Raw genomic sequence first — 14,244 nt, 5'->3', positions numbered from 1 at the left:
GGAAACGTATACGGCAAAACCCCTTAAAGATGAGCTTTGAGCTGGTTTTACGAAGTTGCCTATATAAGCGCCTTATATGTTGTTCATAAAACCGCAACGAGACTACCATACGTAATAATATTCAAAAGCGAACGAGGCGGCGCGGCGCAGTGCGCGGTTTTAAATTAATGACGCGTTTTGCTGCAGCGTTGACGTAATAAAGAAGCAACGTTTATTATTTTATTTCAATAATAAAGAAATGATTAAAGGGTAATTTTATTAATTACAATGGAGTTCAACGATTCGTATCTAGATAGGGTGCATAATACTACAGCATGTATGTCTATGTCTGTCTGTATATACGACGACGATGAGGAAAATTGCCAAACGTGGTAGTAGTAGTATAGTGATAGTAGACAGTGTGAGACGAGAAGAGCGGCTGATACGCGCGATAAAATAAACGAGACGAATAATGGCTGAAAATGGCAATGTGTAACATTTACTATGTTGAAACTTTCATCTCTTAATTTTATACGTCGGATTGTTATGGGTGTAATTGATTGGTGTTTTTCAGACTGCAGCCTATATGTACGTGAAAGTATGTCGTGTTCGTATGAGTTTTACGTATATTTACGCCAGATATAATTAGAGCTACTCGTTTATATGAAAAACTTTTCGTATGGTTTTAGACATTCTCTGTAGGTAACGGCTGTAGGTATAAGAAATTTAAGCAGTTTAACAGCCTATGTAATATACCTATGCGAAGCTCGAATTCGAGAGTTTTCCCTCTTCTTGTCCCCTCTGGTATGCTCGTTCATTGCGTATTACGTGTTGAACAGAATGGAAAAATCAGTTATCGGGTGTTTTTCGACGCACGAAAAAGTACGAGACTGGCGAAGTATTCTTAATAAATACTTGTAACCGTCAACGAAACTTTTAAAACAGTATCTACAAAAGGAAGTTGTTCACCTTGTGCGGATTTGAACTTTACACCTATTTCCAAGCTCGCAAAAAAGTTCGCAATCTGTGTTGACAAGTTACAGTTAGGTATACATAACGAGAAGAACCGAAAGCGAACTGTGCGTCTGCACTTGAGAAGCGTGCCAAATGAATGAGTTTGAATAAAGACTTTTTCACAAGCCATGATGTATTGGAAAGTAGGTACATACTTTAATGCTCGCTATATACTGTAATAGCTTAAAATTTAATCCATAAACTAGATTTTCACTGGTACTATTACAAGTATAACAACTATTCGTTAGGTAGTTCGTTGTACTTACAGGGTGTTTCGTAAGTAAGAAATGTTTAAATTTTGAAGATTAAGCAATCTATATTTCATTCAAGTGTTTATTTGCTTGACCTTCGAATTGCAGGGGTCAGGGTAGTTTCATTTAAAACCTTGTTCCTGTTTTGCTCTTCGTTTTTAAACTTGGCTGGCGTTACAACCGTGATAGGTAGAAACTTATAAAGTTGTGGTTTGTGGTCTTGGTTTTGCGTTTTGCCCAAAGTTTTCCATTGTGGGATACGGAGTTGTACAAAGCTTTCAAAATATTTTCAAACGCACCCTTCAGACTAGGAAGATGTTTGTCTATTTTTGCCACATTGCTTTTTCACTTTTTCATTTTATTGCACTTCCTCGAATGAGAGAAAAATTCCTTGTAATGAGTTTTTGCTTCAACAGTCGTCCTCCCTCCTATCCACTTAATTATAAAATGTGATTTCTGTTTTCCATACTACATAGAACATCGCTTTTAGAAAGTCATTTAGATTTTTTCGCATAATTATAAAATTTTTATTATTAAATGGCATGAGAAAGTCGAAACTCAATATAATTTTCTAAAAAAATTTCATGTTCTATGATCAAGTATTTTTCAGAGAATAACAAACTTACGTCTAAGCAAACTTTTTTGAAAAAGTTGATTCAAAAATCGAAAAATGCTCATTTGTGTATGGTCTGAGTTACATTTTCATCTCCTAGAAGAAGGAATAGCAAGCATATAAGTAAAAAATGCGCACAAAGAAAAAACAATCAAAAACTGAAATTATATTAGAAATAATATTATTATGGTATAAGAATATTAACATAAGCAGTTTTAAATTCAGTACTAAAAAATTGATTATTGAGATGCAGTATGAAATAATCCTCCCCTTAAACGCATTTCATTCTACTATAGAAATTTACACATTTTGATAGGAATACCCGAAATTAAATTGTGTAAATTATATTTAGGTAGATATGCCCCCTTGTTATTGAATGATTTGAAATTTTTTTTTGACAATCATCACATGATTTGCAATGAAATTCATCATCTTCGTCATCATCTTCCTGCAAATTGAAAAATACATATGTATTAAGCTATGTACCATTCCAGTAGAGAAAAAAATTTATAAAGTCAAAATTTAAATTGCTTTTTTGAGAGCTCTTATCTCCAAGAATTTCAAGTACTTTGACCTATCTTCTTTAGCAATGTCACCAACCTCCTTGATCTCTATTTCGTCACTAATTTCATCTGGTAAATTCTTTGAGTGTCATCGAATTATTAAACATAATTTTCCATTACAGTGGGTTTCTTTAAAAACCCAGTATCGCTATTCGCCATCATTATCTTTCTTTTCAACAAAGAACCTGCGGTCTGTAACATGCAAATTGAATTAATATTTTTGTTTAAATTTTAGTTTAATTTATTAAATATAAGAAAAAAATATCATTATTGTGTAGGTAGTAGGTACTGTTGGGAGGATTTGGACCTTTTTCTCGAAAATAAATTGATCTTGAGACCTCGGACTTTTCAACGCTATTTCAAATCTGCTCAGCACACTGGAGGATTTGGACCTTTTTTCGAAAATAAATTGTTCTTGAGACCTCGAACTTTTCGACGATATTTCAAATCAGCTCAGCAAACTTCTCCAATGAAAATTAATCAACACAATGGAATATTCGGCGAGATATTCTCTCTTTTTATTTTTCCAAATAGGTATATTAACACAATCAAAGAAATCGAACTACATATCTCGACAATATCCTCTCGGATACAAATTATTAATACGACGAAATATTCAATAAGATTTCATTAAACACATAGAATAAGATCTACAACAAAATACTTCGACAAAAATCCACAGCATAAAAAAAAGACAAAATTCATCGAACTTTTTCAGAAAAATTAATATATTTTAACCCGACGAGAAATAGAAGACTAAAAACCGCTGTTCTTATTTTTTCGACTCGATGTTCTTTTCTTTTTTAAAAAAAGGAAGTTGTTACTTATTGGCCCGAATGATCAGAAGTTATGTATATTTTGTAGGTACATTTATACACGACGCAAAATCCAATGAGGGAAATTTGTAGTTCACCAGAAATTTGAGTGGTATCGTTTTCTCGTAAACAACAACGTCTTCCAATCTCGTCAAAAAGGAGCCAGTGGTAATTTCAATTTTTAGATTTTCAGAGCAGGTGAATGATAGGAAACTCAGTAGCATGAAAAAAAACAGATAAATAAGTAATGAAAGAATTATGAATTTAAAAAATTTTTATTAGTAGACTAATGTACGTATTTGATAAAAAATGAAGAAATGAAAATACAATAAAGATTAAGTACCTAGGTATAAAAACTTGAAAAGGTAAATAAAACTTGACATAAAAATTAAGTACATAGGTATATTTAAAAATAAGATAAAACGTGAATATACGTATTTAATACGATAAAATGAATAGAAAATTACAAAAAACAATTGAAAAAATCTGAATTATTAAACGTTAGATTCTTCTAATTTGAAATCATTAATGTTGATCGGACATTTTGAAAGAATTACGTCAAAATGATTTTTGTAAAAGCGAATGGGGACAAAATAAACATGAATTTCTTGGTCAAGTAGGTAAAAAATTCTATGGAAGAATGAGTCCAATTCAGTCAAATTATCATTATCATATCTATCTAGGGGGCCAAAAGCTTTGTAGGATCCCAGTCGTATTTATTCCCACAGTATACCATAACATTTGTATTTTCCTGCATGAAATAATAAGCTATTGCGAGAGCATGTTTTCTAACCCTCAATGAAAGTTCAAATACTTGGACCATTTGAAAAAAAAAAAGATTGGTCGATTTAATTTGGGGGAAAAAATTGGGGGTTGAGTATGCATCAAAATGGATAACATATTTGGAATCAGCTTGAAATTTTGATGCATTTTGATACATACTCAACCACAAGATATAAACAAAATCTAGAAAAAATTTCAAGAAATTTGATTTTTGATTTTTTAAAGGTTTTTACAAGCTGTTTTGATAAGTTAAAACCAACCCAAAAAAATTATTTCTCACTATGGTGACAGAATATGCAAAGTAAAGTTTTAAACAGGTTTATTCACTTTGTAATAAAAATACTTTTGAACACTTTAACATATTTTTGAATATAGTTGGTATAACATTCCCGAACTATTTTAAATAAACATTTGATAAATTTTTCAAAACATCTTCCGAAAATTTACAACATTCATTTTATTGAACTACACCTAAAATCACCACATGCACCACGCATATGTTATCTGTAGGTAATACCTATGCATCGATGTAAAGTATGCGAGCTTTTGTAGGTAGAATTACAATCAAGAGTAACATACCTATTTAGCAGAAATCCAGCATCTCATCGCCTCGTTAATGTCTCTACAATACCTACTGATAGCATTTTTAAGATCTACAAATGTGTAATGTCCATCAGAAAAAATAACTGGTGCACATCGTGCGTCTCTTCGTGTCCTTGTGTTTTTTGCCTTTCTGTAGGTGTAATTTGAAAAATAACAGATAAAAAATTCTCATTTGTGATAAAAAAAAAAATCTACCCGTAGATTGGTACCTAGGTATAGCAGTAAGCCTACAATACACCCACATATGATCATATACATGTAAAAGATATGCTATAAATTCTTCAAGACTATAAAATCGTATTTTGAGTACGTAGGTGATTTCAAAAAATTAACAAAATACATATAACACAATTTCCAAACTTGATAAAAAATTCAGCATAATATTTATTTTAAAAATTTGTAATTACACATTAAATTAATAAATTTTCCACATTCAACACATACTTACTTCAACTTCCCAACTCCATTTCTGATCCTTGAAATGACAAGCGAGATGGAAACAATTGCAGGGCAACGTTTACATTTTGCACAGTATTTGTTTGGACATTCAGCTCCAAATCCCAGTACCATTGTGTGAATACTGGGAATATCTTGCAAAATTTTGGAGGGAACGTGAAGTTCCCTGGATTCACTCCCCCATTAACTCATGATCACACTAGGACAGTGATATAGTTCTGAAACACACCCAAAAATACAAAAAATGAATTTTTTTTTATAAAATGAAAAAAATAATAAGAATAAAAAATAAGTAATAATAATAAAGAAAATTGACCAAAGTCCTCCAATACATCAAATTGAAGTAGTGGCACCTGTATGAGGCACAGGCAATATCCTTGACCGTTTGAGTGCAAAACCAGGTTGCATGGTAACTATTGTGTTCATAGGACATCCGCCTTGTGATTGTCCTACCATTCACAACTGATGACACAATTGGTCCATAATGGAGAGACTCATAACATCCCTGTTTGGGCGCCATTTTGTGGTGACAGAATATGCGAAGTCAAGACGTTTTAAAAAGGTTTATTCACTTTATAATAAAAATACTTATGAATACTTCAACATATTTTTGAACATACGTATGTAGTATAACATTTGCAAACTATTTTAAATAAACATATAGGTAGGTAATGTTTACTGCGGCCTCTTTTTAGTTCACATAAAAGGATATCAAATTCTTATAGAACTAGGAAGAGAACTGAATACATTTGATAAGTTTTCATGGGTTTATATACTAAATTAAAGTTTGGTCACATTTGTCATCCTATTGGTTGTTTTCCAACTCATTAGTAGGATGACGTTTCCAATATGGTAACCCATAAGATGATATTTTAGGTATAGTTTGTACCTAATATGACGTTTCATGTATGAGAATCCATAAGATGATATTTTAAGTATGGTTAGTTACAAAAATTACATTTTATGTATGATAATTTCATAAGAGGATATTAGATATGGTTGGTACCTAAAATTACGTTTTAGAACCAGGCAAAAATTGAGGTAGACATTGTCATGATGATGTTTTTTTAAATAGGTCAATTTTATAATGTGGGTTGCATAATCTGTCACTACACTCACATTTTTTTACACAGAAATTCACGGTGCCATATTATTCAAAAACATTAAAAACAATATCACACGACATGCTCGTAGTTTTGGAAAAATAATTCAAATTTGGGAGCTCCGAATGTATTGTACGAAAATAATAACGTGATTTTTGAAATCTACATACCTAAAAACCCCGCAAAAGATGTATTATAATACACTTCATTTACTATTTCCTCCCCCCCCCCATTTTTGTGAAAATAAATTCAATTTGACGACTTCATATGAGTCCTATACCGAAAAAGTAACCTCATTTTTGAAATCTTCATGGTCGAAAACATAACAAACGATACGCCGCACATGGTGTCTTTTGCATTTATAAAAACCCAAAATTGAGTCTTGTTTTTTACCAAAAGTGTCGAAAAATGTTTTTTTTGACGTTATCAAAAAAGTCCTAATATTTTTGGTAGAAATGACCAAAAAACTTTGTTAGTAGCCAAAATTTCAAAAATTCTTGCTTTTGGCAAAATTATTCTAAGAAGGCCTTGTTATGTTATTTGCCAGAATTGTCTGCAAAGTTCTTTTTTTATTTAATCTACCGCGGGAAATTCCCCCGGCACAAGCCGAAATCAAATTCTTCTCGTCGAGTTGGGGTTTTTCGCGATGGTACTCGTACATACATATTTCGAACTTTTGTAAAAGAATCGTCTCACTTTTCGAAACACCCTGTGCAGTATTTTGTTTCTAATTGATTTCCCGTTCGCGATATTTCATAAGGTTTTTCCAATATTTCGTCGTGCTCCTCTCGTCACACTCCGCGCGTAATTTTTTCACTCGGGCGATATTTTATGGTTACCGGAAATGCGAATTTAATTGATATTTTATTTCTCGTAACGATTCTTTTTTCGATTTATCGTATGGGTTGGTTGATTAATCGGACATAGAGATGTGTGGTATTGGTATGGTATACCATAGCTTAGCTTTTCGAAGCAAACCATAGCGAACTTTGCCAATGCCAATTTTTCAACCATACCAGAAATAGTTACCACTGCAATTGAGCTATTAAGGTTTATGGAAAAATTAAAACCGATGTTCGTATGTGCAAACATGCGCGGCTAATAAACATCGAAACGCGTTTTCTTTTCGTGTCTATGTCTGTGCCATATATCTATGACGGCTTATACATGTATACGAATGCGAAATCGTATATTATAAATTTTTTATGAATTTTTCCACGCTCCATTTAACTAGAAGCTCTTTTATTTCAAATTATCGATTTGTTACGTTTTCCAACAACAACGTTGAAATCAATGCGTATATTTTATGGCAAATGTTTATCTTTATAGCGCATAGTGAAATGCTGAAATTGAGCTGTGTATGAGAAAAGAGACGCTTCTGTGATGTTTTATTCGAGTGTACAGGATAGGTGTGAGTGCCAACTGCCAATGTGCTCTATATAGAGTGATAGTTACTTGAAACGTCTAGACTAGAGTATTTCGCAGTTTGACTATTTACGACGCGTGACAATTGACGACAGGCGTGATTGGAATATTTCTATCAATCTCGTTGGTAACTCTACCTGTACCAACCTACCGGATTTTTATCTTTTCCATTTCCGTCTCACTGTTGTTTCAGAATTTCAAGTTTTGGGAGTTGATTTTAAGTAGATTTTTTCTAGTTATAAGATACAGTTGCCTTATATTTTATCTCCCCTCTCCCCTCCTTTCTGAAAATATGGAATACTTACCAATTAAAAACTAAATGCAATAATTATATTTGAATCATGAAATAAAATAAAATGGAGCTGAATGTCTCCATAATGCAAAGTCTATTGATATGTTATATGCAATTTGTACACATTATTCCATATCGAGGGTGAAATGTGAATGAACTGAACCTAGTAACTTGTTACCCATTTAGTGTTTTCATTCATTTTAAAACCGTCTTCACGCTTCTGCTGTTTGCAAAGAATGGAGACGTGTGCGAGAGAACATGAATAAATTGTCGTTGAAAAACGAACACCGAAGTCTATACAGTTATAGACCCAATGTTACATGAATTCGATTGAATTTTCTGCCTCTAATGATATAACTTATTCATTTTTTTTCCTTTCAGTGAAACCATTGAGCGTGAAAATCCTCGGCGAGAATAGGCCATTTTCTGCAGAAAACAAGTATAACATATCATGTCAAGTGGTAGGCGCTAGACCCCCACCAAGGGTCACGTGGTGGAAGGGCAATACACCACTGAAGAGCACGAAGAAAGTGGTAAGTGCTAATTTAAGTAACGATTTTTTTAATTGAATTGCTAAGTACCTACACCTACCCCCTTGATCAGTCTTGCTGTTGTTGATGTTGGAATTTTGAATCATAATTTACAGAATACAGAATACAGAATATTTATATTTCTTCAGCTTCAATTATAAACAATTTTTTAAATAAAGAAAGTAAATGCCCCTCTATACCAACAAAGGTGAGCGAGGAGGCTGCGGTACACAAAACCAATAAAAACAACGCAAAAAAAGAGTAAAAAAAAAACAAACAAACAAAACAAAAAAATTAAAATAAATAAAAATTTAATTTTAATCAAATTTTCTTGATTCAGCGAGGCGTTTGTCGAACAAACATGGTTGCAAATATCTACCAAAAGTATGCCGCTTTGGTTCAAAGATGAAAAAAATGATGATGTTGTGTCAGACATACTGCTTGTCAAATTTTTTGAAGCACTGAATTAAAATTATATTATATTACGAGAAATAAGGGAACCTCTCGAAGTGTCCGCCCTCTGCCCCCTGATTTAAGCGGGATCGTGATTTTTGGTAAAAAAAAAAAAGAGGTCTTAAACCCTTATAAACAAAATTTCAAGCGCTCATCAAATTAATTTTTCGATTTATGGTGAATTTTTTGAAATTTCAAAATTAAATTTTCAGTGATTTAGGCTTTTAAAAAATGCATCTATTTATTCAGAAAAATTGTTGATGATAAGTTTTGAAATTGATTTCAACTCTCATCACGTGTACCGAATTTCATCGTGTTCGACCATCTTGGTGCCTTCAGCTCGGTGTTTGATCATTCCGGTATTTTTAAATTTTTTCAAAAAGTGAGAAAATCAATTTGAACACCAAAAATCGAGTTGTTCAAAAATTCATCAAAAATCAAAAAATAAATTTGAACAGCTGAAATTTTGGTTATTGAAGTTTCAAATCAGGTTATCGTCAGAAATTGTGGTCTCGTTCAATTCAGAGGTGGGTATCTCGAGTATGTGTTTACTTGCTTTAATAAGTATAAAAAATTATTATTCCATCAACTAGTTCCTACCAAAGTATGACTATAGATACATTTAAGAGGCCTCCTGCACAATAAATTGGAAATGAGGAAAAATAAAATCTACTCACTGAAAATCAAAATGTAAAAAAAACACACTTTTCCACTTCTTTTTTCTGTGTTTTTTCAGCTTATTTGTTTTATTGAACATATTCATCAAACTTCAAACACGTGTAACATCATTTACTTGGAAAACGATAGATATATGGCGATAATCAAAGCAATAAATAAAAAGTTGGATTCGCATTGACTTTGGTCAGCAAGTTAACTAACTCATTAACGTGGTTATTATGAAAAGATATATGTCATTTTCAAAGGTTTTCGGTCGAATAGATGATATTTACATAGCGACGATGGTGTGTAGATATAGCTTCTCTATGTAGCCCCGATAACATAACCCTGCAAAGGGACAAGAGACGCGCAATCAAAGTGCAACATAGGAGAAATTTCAGCTGCCAAGTTTAATTCGACGAGGGGCAGGATACAGGTTATAAACGGCCGATAGGATGAAAATGGTGGTGGGGGGGAGGATAAATTTATTTCGTAATTTAATGCGACGCGGAGCTCCTTTACGCTCGTTATTTTGAAATCCATTCGATAAAAAATTCATAATTTAGCCGTAGTGGCGAAGCTCGTTTGAACGTTTAAAATTGAGCTCGTTGATTAAAGCGCTTAAATTGAAAAGTGAATTTTTATTACGGTTAAGAAAGAAGAGAAAAAATTAATTTAAATGTCACAGAAACGAGGCTACAGCTCTTTTTTTTCTCTTTTCTCAAGCCAGTGAAATTTTCTTGTATCTTTGCTAATATCGAGAAAGCCTCCTCACGCCGCCGCGTATACTCGGACTACTTTGGCAATTAGACTAAAACGCCTTGTAATCAAAGCTTTAAACGAGAAAGAAGGGGTAAAAAAAAACGTTAAAATTGAAATGTCTTGGTTGTTGGAAGGCGATAGTATCGACAAGTCGAGTTTTATGACGAATTTTTCGAGACGAGCTTCCGGCCATTGCTGGCTGATGGTTGTAAAACACTAATTAGGAGGCGACTTGCGAACGAAAACTTTACTAGACGATGCTTTCTCATTTTAAGCAACAAACGCGTGAACCGAGGAGTTGTTGGAGGGCATTGAATGTTATCAATTTGTGGTTATCTTACTAACCCGTAGCATAGCGAGAGGAAACAGTCCAATATATTTCGGATGGCTTTAAAGTTCAGCCATGTGAAAGGAAATTAGAAACTATCACAAAGCTCCCCCTCTTTCTCTCTTTCTCTAACAACGTTTGTGATCACTATAAAAATGTTGGTGAGATTATTTTTATCAAAGATACGTGAAAGTTTGCCGCTATATAGTTGTCTCTTTTGTTTAACGGAAATTGTCCATAGTCTTGTACAGCGAATGTCAGAAGGGGGCGTTTTTTCAAACTTGAACATTTTTTCTCACATCTACAATTCTACGTGTTTTTTTTCCTGTTCCATTATTTCTACTTACGTTGAAAGTTTGCATTTCCTCGTGTAAAAATTAAAGCCATTATGGAGTTGGGTGGATTTTAACTAGAGATGCTTAAGTCTTTGCCCATACCGAGTCATCATGCTGCGCTTTATAGCATATTGCTCGAGTAAATTAAAGTGCAGCGTAGGTATATAATAAAGCTCAGACGAGTTGAGGTGAAAATTAAACTTGGTCGGAAATTTTTGCCCATCTGAGATGATTTTTTTTTCTCTCTCGCTACTGCATTATTCCACCAGCCAGTGTAACTTATTCATATCCGTGTGGTAAACTACTCTTGCACAAAAGTTTGGCCAAATTGTGAAACACGTCGAGTAAAAGTAGGTATAAATGACGGTCGTGTTGATAGTAGGTACTCAGTAGGTAGAGTAAAGAGAGGCAAGCACCACTATCAACAAACAACGAATACACTGATGCAGTTTTAAGCCAATTCTCTGGGGCGAATACGATAAATTACGTAGAATGCTTCAAAATGTATGGTAATTGTTTACAATGAACGTTTTGCGAAGTACGTACTTAGTTGAAAATAAAGATTGTGCAGTATAAGAGCAAGACAGGGTTGTAGGGCGCGGAGAAAGGAAGAGCACGATGAAAGAGTTTAATACAAATAGCGCGCATAATATATCCAAAGAAACACGTACCATACACTTAACCTACCCCACATCACATCTAGAAAAGAAACTTGTAATATTTTAGTTCACTTATAAATATATTCAAACTGATCGCAGTTGTCGTACGTACTTTTGTTACCACAATAATCTCATTTTGAAAATTTCACCGAAACACCATCAGCATGAGAATTTAAATTACAGAAAAGTGTGTATAGAAAAACTCGAAACAATAGTTGAATGTCGATAAGTACACACGGTATAATGCAGTTCTACAGTTTGGGAAGAACTTGGATGATCGTGCAATAATGTGCTGATTAATGGAAGATACATTACGAGTTTCGTGTGTTGCTGCACTTTCTTTGCTTCTTCTTCCAGGCGACAGAATGTGGTAAAGAAGGTTTAGTTCATTTTAAATCGAGTACACCGAGTGTAAACCAGGGTGGCGTTATATGTAGTTGGCGAAATTTGCTCGATAAAGTTAAATATTAAAAACCACCCAACAAACATTTTAACAAACGATAACCTCCATCGTGTGGCTTTGAAATCTAAAGCATGATAAAGAATTTAATTTTTCCCGCCGGTATAAAGATTTTGTGCTAAATTGTGGAATGTAGACTTACCTACTTCCTTTTTTTCTTTTTTGTTGCGAGGGATGGTTTACAATAAGTATTGCGGAAGCTATGCGGGTATTTTCTAACCTGCTTTAGAAGGCGGTAAATTTAAAGGTTTATAAAATAATGACGTTTTTTGAGAAGCAGGTATTTTATTCGTGAACGTTTAATGGAACATCGTTTCATGACGAGAGTGTTAATATTTTCACCATCTCTATTACCAGGATTACTTTCATACTGGAAGATTCGGTAATTTTCTAGTCTTCTTGCGTCGTAAAATGATGAAGCTTTCACTGTTCGGTGGTTGTGTTATTTGACGTTTTATTCGCTTGAAAAATTCTGATCGATTGAAGCGAGATAAATAATTTGTGAAGGTGTTGCATCATACAAAGTCTATGGCAAAAAATCGTTGAAAATTGCTTACTTGTACATATTTAAAAAATAGAATAATAACGGTTTCAGGTTGCTACGTATTGTGTGTGTGTGGGGGGGGGGTCTGTGTGTCCGTCTCTGGTGGCTGGTTCTATTGGATTTTATCTGATAATTTTGGTGAAATTTTCCTTGAAGTTTTTCAGGTAGGTAAAGTTTTTCTTGAGGTTTTTCTTTTTTTTTCTTTCTTTCTTTATGTAAGACTTCTCTATGCCCTCTGATACTTTGTTGACATACTGGGCATTCAGGTTTTTATTATAATTTTACTTGGCCGCACTATTTTAGCACCATTTATTTACCTGCCTGTCTTAGCAGATAATACATTTTGGATCTGCGTCCTCTCCTTCAACCAGTTTGGTTTTAGACTCGCTGTGGTGCCCAGGACTGCCCAATAAAGAACACAATGAAACTATACAGCCTTATGATCGGTATTTCCAGGACTTTTGAGCCAGCAAAATATGTGCTGATGGTACCTCATGCCGCCTTTCTTAGATAGAAAAAAAAACAAACGTAAATGACATAATGAGATAATATACTTGCATGTAGAATTATTAAATACATATGAATTCCGAGATACTAATTTTAAATATCAGCTTAGATAATAAAGGATAATATGTATGATTACTATATGCATTCAAAGAGTAAGATAATTATAAACACTACGATATTCTTCTGTAGGCTGCAGATAATTAACTATAAATACTAAGTCACCTTTCTATTTTGTTGATATCAACTAAACATAATAATCTTGTGTATAGAGTAGGTATAACGCATAATAGTTCCATACCAATGATTGTGGTTCTCTCTAGCATTTGCTTCATATTTGAATCCAAACATCTTGAATGTTTCTTCCACTATTTTCTGGAGAACAGCTCCCTTCACTTCTTTTATTTCTTTGGCTGCTGGTTACAAACTTGTGATCTTTTGATAAGTATTCATATGTATGGCTGTTCTGCTGTTCTCTGCTGTGTTTCTGTTTCAGGCCATTGTGTACAGTAAGGAACATATTGATAATGGAATTTCCAAGGAGTAGATTGAAGAAGTCCCTGGTGTATTTGTGAGTTTTCTTCACTTGGTCATATTTGGAGAAAACCCCCATCTCATTCAATACTTTGCAAAATATCAAGGAAACGGCTTGATTAACATGTTTTTTAATTAGAGTCTAATTGTAGTTTTTGTCTTTTCGAATGTGTTATCATGGTAGTATTATTGTCTGCATTCTATGAACACCATCTTCAAAGCCACTGGGTCAACATCCATGCGTTCAGGATTGTTGAGGTTGTAAAGAATTTAGTGAGAAACGAATGATCGAATGTGAGAGTATAATTTTAAATAGGTAATTTCTAATGTATAAACAAATATAATTTAAATCGAAACGTAAGTAATAAAAACATGAGTAGGCATCTGGATAACTGGACCTTGGTAAACTAGGTAGGCTGGTATTTACCTATAACAAAAATTACAGGTACTTTTGAGTACAGAAACTCAAAACCAAAAGCACTAACAAATTTGTAAATAGGTATTCAGCAAACCATTCCCAGGTACAGTATCAGACTGGTACCTACTTACCAGAACAATCAACCTAGTCCGCATTTCGCCTA

General features: G+C 33.5%; 1 protein-coding gene across 7 annotated transcripts in view; it reads left to right on the top strand.

Annotated features, from left to right (window-relative positions):
* The window catches only part of LOC135839718 (hemicentin-1-like), a 348,326-nt gene that overhangs the window by 256,200 nt on the left and 77,882 nt on the right, over positions 1-14,244 (top strand). For all 7 annotated transcript variants that reach the window (XM_065355879.1, XM_065355878.1, XM_065355873.1 and 4 more), the window contains one exon: positions 8,279-8,430. In XM_065355879.1, coding sequence (XP_065211951.1) covers positions 8,279-8,430 — 152 coding nt within the window. The remainder of the gene's footprint in view (positions 1-8,278; positions 8,431-14,244) is intronic.

The sequence above is a fragment of the Planococcus citri genome, chromosome 3 (genome assembly GCF_950023065.1).
Source record: "Planococcus citri chromosome 3, ihPlaCitr1.1, whole genome shotgun sequence".
In the NCBI taxonomy this organism is placed as follows: Eukaryota; Metazoa; Arthropoda; class Insecta; order Hemiptera; family Pseudococcidae; genus Planococcus; species Planococcus citri.
The sequence above is the reverse complement of the archived record's forward strand: the minus strand, read 5'-3'. Positions and strand labels throughout refer to the sequence as shown.